This window comes from Pagrus pagrus (assembly GCF_965226575.1).
Source record: "Pagrus pagrus genome assembly, chromosome: 2".
Lineage (NCBI taxonomy): Eukaryota > Metazoa > Chordata > Actinopteri > Spariformes > Sparidae > Pagrus > Pagrus pagrus.
The window spans coordinates 18367031-18383075 of record NC_140186.1 but is presented as its reverse complement, the minus strand read 5'-3'; the positions used below and the strand labels follow the sequence as shown (position 1 = coordinate 18383075).

The following is a 16045-nucleotide window of genomic DNA, read 5'->3' as shown; positions in this document are numbered from 1 at the left end:
TAATGTGGGAGCCATTTAGCAACATGTATGAGGAAAGCTTTACAAGCAGGGTGAGTAGCAGATTGGATTATGGGGCAATTGTGGGATTTTATAGCCTTGTCTCTTGAGCACTATTACGCTTCATTTAAAAATCACTTAACAATAGCATTTTAGCAATTTCCTGCTGGAATTTCAAAATCTAGTCTTATTTACATCTTATTCATTCTAAGATTAACTTTTACTCACCTTTACGGAATGTCATTTCAACTTGAAGCAACGTGCATAATGTAATGCATGAATCATACTTGCATTATTCATAACAGATTTGATTGATGTTAAAGCTACAGTTTTTTTGGCATCTCGCCAAAAAACTGGCCTCGCTTTTCTTTCAGTCTGAGATATCCTTCATAATAAAAGCCCCCTCCCTCGGGACGTATTTCCCTGCCGTTGCTCGTCAACGGAGGCGGGTCCAGCGCAGTGGCGGCGGGCTCTTATTGTGAAGGCGAGAGGAGGACGGCACAATGCTTAGTCACGGTGAGTTACAGCTTTCCCCCCCCCTCCTTCCTCTGTGGCGCACAGCTCGGCGGACTGCTATGGAGGAATTGAAGTAGACTACGTGAGTTTCTTTTATTACACATGTACGCTATCAGTAATGCTTAATACGATAATGAGGGTACGTTTGAAAGCGAGGAGGTAGTTAGCAGTGGGAATATGTAACGACAGCGCTTTGTTAGCATCTTTGTGCGCGGGTCGGCTCGTAGCCGTTACGCTGCTGTCTATTATTAGGAGCCTATTTTGCTGTCAGCTCTATTTCCGAAACGTTTAACTTGTAATTTGTGGTGTATCCGGCTGTTTGTCATGAGTACGCCGAGTTTACTTTCGTCTCAAGCCACACAGAGGGTTTCATCGAGTCTGCTTCACCTGTGTTTTCGGTGCACGCCAGCGCTCGGGATTATTTTTTGATCAAAACAAGCGTAGAAATGATGATCGTTAGTGATCGGAGCCCAGAGGGGGAAACGGTGCTTTTGTGTGAAAGATGTCAATGTTTGAGAGATGGCGCGGAAATCTAAGTCCGTCTGCGATTTATGTAATGACGTGCTCCACTTCTGGGTCATGTTTTGGTACAGCTAGTTCCACTGTTTGCTCGGTGAAGAGTTCAGGATGAGTCACCGAGAAAGCTCCGTGCCAAAACGTACACGAAGCACGTTAAAACAGTCGTGTTTGTTTGTGACTCTCGTGTACGTGTTCAACTTTTAAACAGAGGATCGGTGTAGTTATTGTGCAGTCTCTGCTGAATGGCATCCAAGGATTGCAGGCCTGGATTGTACTTCCTAAACTGGGGTGCAGGGCCAGGGGTCCTTAAAGGTGTCCCCAAGTACTGTTAAATGTTACCATCATCCCTCAGCTCTGTAAGAGAGTGTAAATGGACGTATGTTTGGTTCATAGGTTTCACCATACTCACTGGTGATACTTCTGGGGCGACAAGTATTTTCATTGTCGATTTTTTTCGCAATCAGTGGATCAGCTTGTAGAGCCTGACCAATAGACGACTGTTGGCACAAATGTAGATACTGATATAAGCAAGTGAAAAATTCTGATATTGATATATCGGCCGATCAACACATATCTTTTGCAATGATCCCTCAGATGTGGTTGTCAAAACACTTGTGACAAAGATGTGTAACCAAAGCAGATATGTGACAGTTTAACATAACACATTATCATCTAGAATTACATCAGTGCACTGAAGCGGAAGACTTCACTCTGAATTTAATAACTATAGATCATCCCATACATAGTTTTTTTTCTTCTCTATTATAATATTTACGCCGACACTCATATATCTGTTATTGAGCAATATTGGCCAACCAACATATTGGTCAGGCTCTAGTTGTTTAGTCAAAAATGTTACAAAATGGTGAAAAATACTTCAAATGTCTCAAAAGACATTCAGTTTACTGTCATATACCCCTTTTCCACAGGTCAAAAATCCCACTTAAACCCGCTAAGATCCAGCTTTTGTGTGCAAACTGTGTAAACTCTGCATTTACACCCGGGGCAGTTGACCCTGCAGTAGACACAGGTTTTAATCACCTCGGCTCAGCTTTGATCTAAATGCTAAAATTCCCTGCGCTAGGTGATGACACATTATCAACATCCGGTGGTGTCGCGTAAACAAGGACAGATTTGGGATGTGGTCTATTCAAGGACGTTTAATTACTTTAATATTCAATATTTTAGCGGATTGACCCGTGTTTAAAAAACCTGTGTAGACCTGCTAAATTTGTTGGGAAAGCGGTAATAGAGGAGTAAAGAAACCAGAAAATAGTCATATTTAAGAAGAAGAAGGAATGAATTTTTACTGTTCCTCTTAAATTACTCAAACCAATTAATCAATTATCGAAATAGTAGCTGATTAATATAATTGTCAACAACTAATCAACAACATGTTTATTGTTTAACTGTAAAATATTATGCCTCTGTTGTATAGCTTTATCACAAGTGTCCAGGGATCATGAGGGATCATTGCAAAAAATGTATAAAGTACATTGACTGATATATCGATATCAGCACATAAAATCGACTATAAGTCAGGTTCTATTTATTTCATTATCTGCTGGTGAATCCCTTGAATAAGCGACTAGCCTTCTGTAGAGCTGAAACCATTTAGTCGATTGACAAGAAGAAATGATCCTTTAACCATATCGAATAATCAATGAAGTCATGTTTCAAGCAAAAATGCAAAATGTTGTCTAATTTCTTTCCAGCTTCTCCATTGTGAGGACCTGCTGCTTTTCTCTACAAATTTTCTTTCAGCTGATAAATTGACTCATCTTTTCAGCCCTAACGCAGTTATATCAATAACAAATACAAATCTCCTTTAGGATAGTTAGGACCACACTTGGCCTGTACTGCAGCGCTCCAGTGTTTGTTTAACTTGCTTTTTCTGCATCTAAAGAGAATCAGTCTTTAACATCATACCTGAACTGCTGCTGTATATATTAATTGCATGAATGACCAGAGATATGTAGCAGATCCAAACGCAGGCTCAGACAGGCTGTTTGTCAGCGAGCAGTTTCTCTCTGCCTTGGAGAGCGAGCGAGTTGAGCAATATGTTCTCCAGTGAAACTATTTTACCCAGAAACCTGGAGGGAAGAAAGCACAGCAGTAAATGTGAATTGCAGTGTGGGACTAACTGCTGGCCGACTGCCCTCATGACTCATGTGTCAGCGTCTGTTGATAAATAAAAATGCCCAGACAAAATTAATATTTAGTTTGCTTCATCTTAACTTATTAAAGAGCAGGACACAGTAACCTAGAATTAAAAGCAGCAAGGCCGTATAACCTTGCCTGTGCACTGCCCCTGCTTTTCTTATGTAACTGTGAACACTCACATTGTTACTGAGTAACTCTTGACTCTTCCTGATCAGAGAGCACCAGACAGACAATTAGCCACTGTTGACTGCTCTTTGTACTGTATATGTCACTGTTACAGGCAGTTCATGCGCTGAAAAAAAAAAGTTAGATTGACAGAAAGGGGAGGTTTTGGTTTTTGCAGTATCTTTCTTGGTCATTCTAATAGTGTGGACACAGACCACGTATTCCCAAATGATGTTTTCATTTCCAAAGTCAGTCTGCATGGCTGCCATCTCCTGCTTGTTTTATCATCTACTGCTGTTGACGTCATCAGTCATTATCTACTCACCCCCATGATGATGGAAAGTCAGGTGATGTTTCATCGTCCATGAAACATTTCTGGAGCTTCACAGCAGAACAGCATTAAAGCATTCTCCTAAACAACTCAAGTAGATGGGGACTTGTTTTAAAACAGGGAAAAAAACAACCAAAGCTTAAGAAAGGCCATAAATAATGTAATTTCAAATCAATTTCGGAGACTTGGATTTCGCCGGACGAGCTATATGGAGCCATTTTATGTTTTGTTTTTTTACGTTTTAACACAAGTCCCAACCTACTTCAATTGTTTAGGAGAATGCTGTTTTGCTGTGAAGCTCCAGAAATATTTTGTGGACTACAAAACTTCCTTTTTACGTGAACATATCCTTGAAAGGTAAAATTGGCCCTTGATTCTGATTTAAAGATTTATTTTTTTTAACTTTTTTTTTACTATTACTTGAGTTTGAATGGTTGACTACAACAGAGCGAATATGTGTACACGAGCATGCAGAGTGAACCTGGATTTTGTTGGCGGTTGTACAAACCATCCCCTCTGTTCCAGGCCTCAGCTGGACTGGTCACAGGACAGAGTAAAAACACAGTCATGCTGGCCAGCTAAATTCAAGCCTAATTTAAGTCACTCCGTCGTCCTTCAAAGCGGACATTACTCCCTCACTGTTCCTTACAAGCTCACTTGCATTCACATGTTTCTCATTAGTCCTTTTTTGCTAATATTGAAATGCTCATAAATTTGATTTAATGTTTAGATGTGGAAGAGAAAAAGTTTGTTAAGCTTCTTTTCACAAGATGTTGGAGGAATGTCAGATTGAATCCTCTTATCAGAGACACCTACAGAAAAGATGAAAGGAACCTATCATTGACCAAACTGATTTGCTCCAGGAAGTCTAGCATGAGTGTGAAAGGCATGATGACAGACATAACACAGGGTCTCTTCTCACTTTGCATGGATAAACTTGCCTGCATAAGTTGAAAGATAGCGACTGGTGCTGTGCCAGCAGGAGTTATAAACTGTATGTCATAAATTGTTTCAGTGCCTGAGTAAGGTATGTGGACACAGTATATACATGCCTGCTCGGTGTGTCCCTCTTTTTCCCCTGTTGTCAGCTGAGCCAACAGCTTCCTAGTAAACACAGCAGTGTAAACAAATTCCTAAGCCGGACAACCTCGAGGAAGGCGTCTACGGAGAAAGCCTACCCCTTCCGCACCCCCATTCCCAAGAGCTCCAAGTTATACTTATGACACTTCTGGCACTTAACCCTGTTTTTTTTTTCTCCCTTTTAGAGTCAACAAGCCTTCTATTGCCTCATCTACAGTATCTGACTCTACAGCACTCAGCACAAGTGTTGCCCACTGACAGGAGCTGTAGTTATTACCTCTTCCGGAGAATCTCCACAAAGATTATCCCCTTGACAAGAGACATTTCCCCTGTCAGGGCTGACAGGTCCACCAACACTTCTGTTGACAACACAAACAGGTTGAACTAAGATTCCTTTGAGTCTTTTTACTCGTTCAACTCCTGCTGACATAAAACATTCTGTTCTCGGAAGTTAACTCTCGGACACACCTGAAGGAATCCTGAACTCAAGACATTTTCATAATGTTGGAACTGCAACATGTAAAAGTGACACCAGCCATGACTGGCAACTCTCATAGAAGTCTTTAGTTATGCCATAATTAGCAGTATGGCTGGACTCAAGTACTGAACAGAGCAAGGAAATCCTCATGTCCACATAAATCAGACTTGAATGTGAAGATTTCTGCAAAGCCACCTGTCAAGTTTCAGTTCAAACTCACCTGGTGCAAGGATGCCCCTTAACGCTGCCCACTGTTCTTGAGAAAGAGAGTAAGGAGGAGGAGAACGGGTGGGAAATGACAGAGTGCCTGACAGAATGCAAAGCGCTGGTGACTCCGTCCACGGACAATGGCCACCGCGTCTTCAGCTACACACTAGAGAGCCACACGGCAGCCGCCTTCGCCATCATGAACGAGCTACGTCTGGAGCGGCAACTGTGCGACGTCACACTGCGTGTGCGCTACAAAGACCTGGAGGCGGTTGACTTTGTGGCTCACAAGGTGGTGCTGGCGTCCTCATCGCCAGTTTTCAGGGCCATGTTCACCAACGGCCTGAAGGAGTGTGGTATGGAGTTGGTGTCCATCGAGGGGATTCATCCCAGGGTGAGTCAGGATGTCATCTTTTCTATACAGAAATGTTTTCTTCATTGATTTGACTTAACATTCCACTCACGGACCATCCGCACACTATCTACTATATTGCTTTCCAGCACAAATCATACAACAACGTATAACGTTATAGTAAAGATGTGTTTAAGTTGCTCTTTAAAAGTTTAGCTCTTACACTGTGCAGTTAGTGTAAACAGTGATAAGTGCAGTAAAACTTTGCTGATCAAACTTAGTTTGACCTCCTTTATTTCCCCTGGATGTTTGCTAAGCTTGTGCAGATAAATACACGGAGAAAGTATTTTTTGCCTCTTGTTCACAAGATGCCAGTCCGTCTGTCCTTTCTGGGAAGAAGTGTATAGGCACACAAATAAGTACCACTAGAATCTTATTTTTCCTATTAATACTCACTTCTGTTCTATGTTCTCCCTCTCTCCCTCTTCTCTACCTCAACCTTCGCCCTTATCTTTCACCCATTCAGGTCATGGACCGACTGATAGAGTTTGCCTACACGGCCAGCATCTCCGTAGGTGAGAAGTGTGTAATACACGTGATGAACGGCGCCGTCATGTACCAGATCGATAGTGTGGTCAAGGCCTGCTGTGATTTCCTCGTGCAGCAGCTCGACCCCAGCAACGCCATCGGCATTGCCAACTTCGCTGAGCAGATTGGTTGCACAGAACTGCACCAGAAGGCCCGCGAATACATCTACATGAACTTCAGCCAGGTAAAGCTGAAGCTGAGTTTCAGATGAAAACTCCACTGTTTCGTCTGTAAACATAAATAGTTTTGTTTGTTTTTGTCTATAGATCATTTTTGACCTTTTTATTTGTTGAGCGTGCAGACGCTTCTCCAAATCCAAGATTCAAAAGGTTGCGATTAAGTTCAATTAAGACATTTTTATTTACACCAATGACTGTTTTACCATTTTTAGACTATTAAAGGTGCAATGTGTAAGAATTGGCCACCTGTCGAAATCATACAGAAAGCTGATGAACGGATTTGGAATTGAAATTGTGATATCCCCTAGCAGATAAAGACAGAAATGTGATGAGAGAGACAAGGGGGCTTTAACATGCAACAAAGGTCCCCAGCTGTGGGACATTGTAGTTGTGTGGTATGCATCTCAACCATATGGGGGGGTCCCAGGACGCCCCATAAACAATGTATTGAAAGGTCTGTAGTCACAGTCATCACAAGATGAAACTTGCCTGTTGTTATGGACAGTATTTGCATCAGTCGGGCTGCTGTGTAATTGTGTAATTAGTGGCTGTTGCTCACTGTAGTCCAGCGAGTCAGAAAAACAATTATTGGGTTCACATAATTTAAGGGCTACATTATGTAGAAACCGGCATTTTATGCGATTTTGGCAACCCCCCCCCCACACACACACAGTTTCTGGGTGCAACATATTATTTTACAAATTTCATAAATACAAATCCCAGGTCTGTAACTATTTATCAGACATAACAGGTGCTGACTACAAACACATCTCATAACGTCATAACGATGTTGGGTGTTGAAAACTTGTATGTTGAAGTAAACATGTATCTAACACTGTGATCCTACCCTCTCACTGAAGTTACATAGTGCAGAAACAAGTGATAGAGACAGAGACACCGACACCATTCATCCTATTACAAGAGACTGTACCATCAAAATGATTTTGAGGCTTTTATTTTAAGGTAAAAAAGTTACATAATGTTGCTTCGTGTAATGCAAGTGTAAGTGCAAGTGTTAACTACTAAAACAGTGACATGTTTTAAATCTTAACTGAAAAAAGAAACAGGACTCTCATATTTACAGTAATTGTTGTGCCAAGGGGTTTTATGTGTGAGAAAATGCTGTTTCCTTTGTTCCACTGTGGTTTCTGCTGGTTGACTTTTCCGCAGCAGACCTGCGATCTGGTCCTGTGGCTTTGTGGTAAGATTGTCAGGAATGCAAGCTCTGAGTCATGATGAGGTTTTACTTGTGGTAGGAGCATACCTGTATGCAAAAGATAAAAGAACAATGCATCACAAAAGAATTGAAACGAAACTTAATTTTGATCCTAGATGAGCAGATAAAATAAACAGACCAGAGGAGCTCACTGAGTCACAGATGTGTCATGTCACATCTGTCAGTGAGTCAGTCTTGTTTCTGTTTATCTTCCAAATAATCTTTACATCTGACATAGACTTGGCATTGTCACACAAACACATGATTTTCTTCCTGGCATGAGTTTGGTGCTATTTAAACAGTGTAAATGTTTACTGACAGTTGTGTTATATTTCTTCGAAACTCTGACACTGATATTAGCTGATTAATCTAGTCATTGATATTTGAATATTTTAAACAAAAATGTAATTTAAAAAATGCTAGTTTCAGCTTGTCACTTATGAAGATTTGCTGCCCTGTTTGGCCTTATTTGATTGTTAACTGAACATCTTTGGCTTTTGTACTGTTGTTCAGACAAACTATGTGAGGATGACAATGACAATTTGGGCTTGAGGAAACTGTGGAGGGCATTTTTCTCAAGCTCAATCGATTAATTGTGAAAATAGTCATCCGAATGTTTGATGAAAATAATCCTTAGCTGCTTCCTCTCATGACGAATAGAAACTTGTATATGCATTACTTTGGATTCCTTCTCTCAGGTCAGCACTTGTTTGATAGAAACTTTATAAAGTTTTTCGTCCCTGCTCATTTCCCTAGGTGGCGACCCAGGAGGAGTTCTTCAACTTGTCTCACTGCCAGCTGGTCACCCTCATCAGCCGCGATGAGCTCAATGTGCGCTGTGAGTCTGAAGTCTTCCAGGCGTGTGTGGCCTGGGTGCGCTACGACCGGGAGAACCGACGACCGTACGTCCAGGCCTTACTCCAGGCTGTCCGCTGCCATTCCCTCACCCCCAACTTCCTGCAGGCCCAACTCCAGTCTCTGGACTGGGACCCGCAATGTAAAGACTACCTGGCCCAGATCTTCCAGGACCTCACCCTCCACAAACCCACCAAAGTCATCTCTTGCCGAACACCCAAGGTGCCACAGCTCATCTACACAGCGGGGGGTTATTTCCGTCAGTCTCTCAGCTACCTGGAGGCGTATAATCCCTGCACAGGAGCCTGGCTGAGGCTAGCTGACCTGCAGGTGCCCCGTAGTGGCCTCGCAGCCTGTGTGATCAGTGGGCTTTTCTATGCTGTTGGTGGAAGAAACAACGCACCTGATGGCAACATGGACTCAAATGCATTGGACTGCTACAATCCCATGAACAACTGCTGGCTGCCTTGTGCACCGATGAGTGTACCCAGGAACCGAATCGGAGTCGGTGTCATCGATGGCATGATATATGCAGTTGGTGGATCTCATGGGTGCATTCATCACAATAGTGTTGAGAGGTAAGAAAATTTAACTTTTAATGGAATAGACTGGGGTTATTTTATATTTATATATTTTTTTTTTAATTCGCCATAAAAGACAAAAGCCTATGCTGAATTTCCAGCCATCTCCTTTTCCTAGCAATTGATTTGTGTCAGGTTGTTTTAAAAGCGGATTGAATTGAGATTAATTTGATCGTCAATATGTCTGTGTTTCTGTTGGTTGCCTTCGTGTACTGATTCATGCTCAAGTCAAGCTTATGCTCTGGTCTGTTTACTGTATTTAGTCAATGAATGCCCCAGGAGCAGGAACCAAGTAGCTTCCTGGAAATTAACTGGTTTTGTTCAACTTCCTGAAATACATGTTTAGTTCGCACAAAGCCTCACTGAGGAAGTTTTAATCTACAGGGAACTGTTTCTTGTGTTATAAAAATAAATAGTGAATGGTGTGGTGGCTATAAATAGAATAACAAAGGTTGTTTTTTTTCCTCAACAAACCAACCCTTTAGCTGTCAAACACATGACGTATAACTCACAACTGGAAAATTCGTGTTTGTTTGGTTTCTTCTCAACAGTTGGTCTAGACAGTGAGGCAGCAGCAACATCAATTTTAATGATCAATAAAATGCTGGAGGATGTAAAGCCCCATCAACATGTCTCACCAACAAGTGTTTAATACATTTATCTCGCTCTGTAGGCAAGACTCAAACCCATACAGGGACCTCTGGCACAATTTCTGACCTGACAGGCTGTCTGTCATATAGCGAATTATATAAATGTAAGTAATTCAAGGTTGAAGTTTTACTCAAACCCTGACTTTGGATCTCAGATGACGCAGACTGAGAGCAGTGACAAATAGCAAATATTAACCAGGCACACCACAAAGAATGTGAAAAGAACTGCTGACCCTGCCTGAGTGGCCATATAATAACTCAGAATAAAAGATGTGACCTCAGTGTGGAAGAATCACAGACTACAGATGAATCAGTGCAACAAAGACGCAGTGTTCAATTCCTAGTGACAGGTCCTTTGTTTGGGTTGCAAATCCCAGGAAACAAAATTAGCCATTTTTACATTTTGGAGACGAGGTGAGGGTTTGTACTTGTTGTACTTGCGTTCCCTACCTGTTGGCTGGGTGCATGAGCAAAGAGGGATGAAACTGGCTGACTCTCAGTGGCAGTTGAAAAGAGGCAGCTGGCGACGCCATGCGTGACAGAGGAAACATTTTTCTGACACACATTAAAAGAGCAATAGAGTAATGACAATAAATTAAATCAGTATTTGTTTTTTACTGCTCTTTAGGTATGATCCAGAAAGGGACCAGTGGCAGCTGGTAGCCCCCATGCTGACACGGCGTATCGGTGTAGGTGTTGCTGTCATCAACCGGCTGCTCTACGCTGTGGGCGGGTTCGACGGGGCCAACCGACTCAGCTCCTGTGAGTGTTACAACCCTGAGAGGGACGAGTGGAAGACCATGGCCGCCATGAACACTGTGCGCTCCGGAGCTGGTAAGGAAGAGACCGATAGCCACTCTCTAATGAAAAAGTTATCAGTGCGGAAGTTTATATCCATGTTTTTAAAAGATAAATGCAAGGCCTGTCCTGATTTGTGCTTTTGAGATCAAAAGGCAGATGTGGGTGGCTAAGAGTAGTGAAATTTCTAGCTTCAATATGATATTCGTTTCCATGGGGAAAAATTGACACGACATTGAGGGCATACGATTTTAGTTTTTTGTTAAAAGATAAATATAACATTCCTACAACATGAAAACAAGATACAGCTTACAGAAGAAAGACTAATAAACAATAAATATCACACTTCTTTTGAGAAAGATTTGTTTGTCAAAACAAAAAACAAATGCCATAAAACTGCAGTGTCACTCATTTGATTGTAGCTGCAAAACTTTGCATATTGTACCACAAAGCTATCTCAAATAGGTTTAAAAACCATTCAGGAAAAATCAATTGTATTGATCTTTATAAGCCCAAAATACTGAGCCCCAAACTAAAAAATATTGAGAAAATTTGTCTCTTACTGAGTCCTAGTTTTAGCCATTCTGTTGCCTTCATCATACAGTAGAAGCATTACCTGTAGTTTGTATGCAGGTGTAGTAGCATCAGAGCAGGAAAATGTCTTTGTATATATCCTTAATGGCATGTATGAGCTGATGTTAAAATATTCAGATAAATCTGATATTTTGACAGTAACAGCACATCTATGATGCTTTTTTCAAACTCTGCTTAATGCTTGCTGGATGTTCTACTTTCTGCCCATATCTACTGTAGGTAAAATAATCTAACACAAGTATAATCTGACTTCTGACCCTTTCAGGCGTGTGCCCACTGGGGAATCAAATCTTTGTGATGGGCGGCTATGATGGCACCAACCAGCTGAACACAGTGGAGCGCTATGATGTGGAAACTGATACATGGAGCTTTGCTGCCTCCATGAGGCACCGACGCAGTGCTCTGGGAGTCACTGCATTACACGGACGCATCTATGTAATGGGTGAGTAAAGTAAAAGTAAAAAGTAATTTATAAATTACACTGTAGTTACTCTTTGGTTTTACTGTCAAACAGATTTGTATTTCATTTACAATTGCAGTCACTGGCATGTTTTTTTTGTTTTTGTTTGTGGCAAACTGACTAATGTTATTTTGTTAACTTCATATATTGGTAAGTAATATTTATGGGGACATGTTTTTTTTATTTATTTATGTATTTATTTTCAGTTTGATTTTATGGAGATAAAGATGTGCTCATGAAACAAGATGGTTTGTTTACTCAGTGAAGCAAGCCTGCTAGTTTCAGCTGGCACTGAACTCTACAAGAAAACCTGTGTAAATAAGCCAAGAATGGTGAAATTCATAAGACCATTTTGTCTCGTTTAAATCCTGAGATCATCACCCACCAAGGGCCAGATGCAGGTAGATTTTCCATCTAGCGAGTAAATCTTTAAAGGCGAGTAAATGTTTGTATAGAAACAGTTACGTAATAAAAAAAACTCAAGTACGTTTCGGTGTCATTTAAGGATGCGCTGCCTCTCTCCTCTGCTGTCTGTCTGTTGGAGTTTCACATACACACACAGAGCACAGGGACAAGGACGTCATGGTACTTTCAGTTGCACCTCACAAACTTGAAAATCTACATTGTTTTAGGATGGTGAAATGTGTGGGCGCCAACAGGGACTGCTTGGTGCATTCATGTGCAACTTGTAAACTCAGAAACCTATATTCAAGTGCTACAAAGGTTGTTTAAAACGGGAGAGTTTCTATTTAGTTCTTAATTTCGTTTGTTGAAATACACAGGCCTGTCAGTATGTTATTGTTCCTTGACTGCAACATTTCTAATAATTAGATGCTAAAATCTCAACGATAACACATTAATTCCTCAGATTTTAACCACAAATCTCTTAAACTATTTAATAAAATTCCTAACTTAAACATTCATATTTTTAATAATGTTCCAGGTTAGAGGGTACCTTTTACAATTTACAGCATTGACAGTATCTCTTTCATATCAAAGCAAAATTATTATTTTTTTGCTGAAATATCCCCAACTGAATCGAAATGAATGGCTTATCAAATCAAATTGGACCTTGTCAATCGGAATCGAATGGAATTGGGAAATCAGCCGCAATACCCAGCTGTAGTGGTTCTGCTGCATTTTAATTTAATTTTTTTAAACATGTTCATCATGAGTCCAACGATTATTTGAAGAAAACAATATTCACGGAACAAAATGTCAACCATATGTTCACAGGAGGATACGATGGCAACACTTTCCTGGACAGTGTGGAGTGCTACGACCCGGAGAACGACACCTGGGCGGAGGTGACACACATGACATCAGGGCGGAGTGGCGTGGGCGTGGCCGTTACCATGGAGCCTTGCCAGAAAGAACTGCCACAGTGTCAGAAGTCTGACAGGGAGAACGGTGCTTCGTCACCGGCCTATCAGTCCAACAACTCTGGTTTTAGCTCTCACCACAATCAGCGGCACGGCGGGCCCTTTGGTAAAACCACATGAGGCTCTTCGATAGACCCTGTCACACACGCACATCAACAGACGAGCACCCCATAACTCAACTCTGTCTTCCCAAATCGAAATAAACCACCCCACGACTGATTAGAGACAGAGGTGAGCTAAAGCACCACGTGCTGCCTCACTGATTCTAGAGTTCACTTGATATGAATTTTAAAAAAACAAAATCAGTAACAGTTTATTTTGAAAGTGCAGTGTCGATACTCATCTTTGTGACACAATTAATCTGTGTAACTGAACTACAGTCCAGGCATTTGATTAATTTGTTTGTGGTAAATCTGAGAGACCTCAGTCCCTCTGTGTGTTCAGATCTGGTATTTGAAGTCGTCAGTCGGACCATCATCTCCCAGGTTTGAGCCGTGGGAGGAAAGGGCTGCATACTAGAAAGGGCCATTTACTGGCTCAAAGAGTCTTCAGGGGCTCTTTATACTTCAAACTAGCCCATTTAAAAGTAAAATCTGAGGGGAGACAAAAGATTCAAATGATCCCATTTTGTAAAAAATCAACAAAAAAAAAAAGTTTTTTTTTTTTTTTTAAAGTAGCAATTGTCAGCATAGGCAGTAGAGTTCAAAGTGCCATTAACATTGCCCATGGGCATTACTGTCATCAGTATATTGTCTTAAGGTGCTTTTATGGAAAGGCACAGACAGTCACTGTGTAGAAATTGATGAAGTGAACCCAGACAGCCACAAGATGAAGCTCATACATGACAGTGGGCCTCATGCAAGATCATTTTCTGCATTTTCATCCTGTATTTACCTTTTTGCGTGAGGTTTGAATGTTCCAAGTCAGATTCGGCAAACTCTTAACTGCACAACTTACAATAGTCAATGCACCCAAATTTCTATAATAAGGCTGGATTATGGAGCTTGAAAGTCTTGCATTGCTGATTAAACCTAAACCCTCTAGATAAATATCTATGTCGAGCTTATGGCAGAGAAACCTCACTGCCACGAGAGGGAGAGAAAAGTTACATTCTCCAGCTTTAATAAAATCATAAAACCAAAAGAATTGTACACTGAATACACATGAGGTCTGTTTATTTTTATGCAGCAATTTCGGACAAAAAAAACGACTTGGTGTGGAGGCTTTTATAAAGTGGACTAAATGTAATTTAGTTTAATTTTTTTCGGCAGATATTTAAATTCAGATGAAGCCATTATAAATCTTCTGTGCATGACTCATGCGACAGGCGTGGACCACCCCTGACTTTTGTTCGTACATGTTAATATATTAAAACTGGTGATGGCCACAAACTCTCATAAATCATCGATGTGCTGATGGTTCTTGCATGAGGCCCAAAGCCTCAAACTCAACTGCTGGTACAAGAGAAGCAGGACCTTAAAGTAACTGCATAATAACAATTGTGACTTTCCACTAATAGCTACTGGTAGGTTCATTAAATGTGAATTTTTCAGAAAGGTGTTGGTTGTTGTGAGGCTATCAGAGAGTCTGGTCCTGTATAATTGGTATGTGTAGTGCCAAGAGGATGACTGTGTTTAGAGGAAATGGAATACTGTAGCATTTAAAACCTTTGATTCAAACATCTCACTGAATGTGTTTTTATAAAAACACTAATTACCAACACAATGGAGAACCTCCCCTTACAGTTGACTTTTTTGTTTTTTCACTTCCGCCAGTCCTTAGAAACAGAAATGACCGCGTTTGTGCATTAGTGTTCAGATATTGTACGCTAATGACAGAAACTTGCTTCAAGAAGAGTATTTGTAACAGCAATTTAAGCTACAAAGGTTTTTAAGTGATGTTTTGTACATTGATATGAAGTCTTGTACAGAATTTCAGAGCTCACTTTTTTTATTTATTTGTTCAGATCCTTTGGTTTTCTCGTTTCCTCTAAACTGACATCAGCTTTGTATTGAATTGGACTCTGGTGTTGTGTTTTTGAATAACTAGCATGCATTGTAACTGAGTAGTAATGCCTGTTAATGCTCATTTTGGATGTTTGTAAAACATTTGCTTCACTTCGAAAGGGACTTTTTTTTCCTGTTTGTCAGTAGTTGGAATGGAAATTAGAATATTTAAGGTCTGCTTTGTACATTTTTCCAGCAAAAAAATACCCTGTACAATAATACATTGTAAAGTAAAATATATGTTTATTGTACGACTGGAGTCATGTATTGTTTTGTTAGTTGTAATCTGTAGATGTCTGTTGTTGTTTTTATCTTAAGTTTATGCAGGTTTTCAAAGCAGCAGTGGCCACCAGAGGGAGCTAAAGATCTTCTCACCAAACCCTCGCTGTTTACTGAATCATATATTATCATCGTATTTAATATGATCAACTCAATGTTACCAGGGGAGGTTTCACTATAGATGCCAACAGGCCAAGTCACATATTTTCTTGGTTTTTATTTCATCTTCCTGTCAGTCTGTGGCAATGTACCATTAATCGACCACCCATGAACACTGACAACACATCTCACTTCCTCACTAAACCTGGCAGGTGGATGAGATAGACCATTATTATATTATCCAAGAGGAAAACTTCCCTGATTATGTGGGCTCACAGGAGAGGCTCAAGACATAATCCTGCCAAACACAGAAAGACCACAGCGGCCCTCAACAAAGGACATATCCCCAGGCAAAAACAAAATATATTTAAGATGGATGCCCTACATGATATATTTTTCAACATGTTATAGACCTATATCCCTAAGTCATGGGGGGCCACAGTCATGACACAACAAAAAAATGTATGATGTCACAACCATTAGATCCACAGTGGTTCTTACCACAATAATACAATTTTCATTTTCATCATAGATTAATGTGCTGACTAAT

The 16045-nt window shown here is 40.7% G+C and overlaps 1 protein-coding gene across 1 annotated transcript; it reads left to right on the top strand.

Annotated features, from left to right (window-relative positions):
- The first annotated feature begins 502 nt into the window (after nt 1–502).
- Nucleotides 503–15368, top strand: keap1b (kelch-like ECH-associated protein 1b). Its single transcript, XM_084341282.1, has 7 exons — nt 503–595; nt 4957–5850; nt 6335–6580; nt 8548–9224; nt 10506–10711; nt 11535–11711; nt 12966–15368. Exons 2-7 carry the CDS (start codon nt 5545–5547, stop codon nt 13229–13231), a joined length of 1878 nt encoding a protein of 625 aa, XP_084197408.1. The 5' UTR covers nt 503–595; nt 4957–5544; the 3' UTR covers nt 13232–15368.
- Nucleotides 15369–16045: the final 677 nt, after the last annotated feature.

Coding starts and splice junctions, on each gene's coding strand:
- keap1b (XM_084341282.1), top strand. CDS start 5,545: ATGACAGAGTGCCTGACAGAATGCAAAGCGCTGGTGACTCCGTCCACG. Junction 5,851..6,334: donor TCGAGGGGATTCATCCCAGG/GTGAGTCAGGAT, acceptor TCACCCATTCAG/GTCATGGACCGACTGATAGA. Junction 10,712..11,534: donor CACTGTGCGCTCCGGAGCTG/GTAAGGAAGAGA, acceptor TGACCCTTTCAG/GCGTGTGCCCACTGGGGAAT.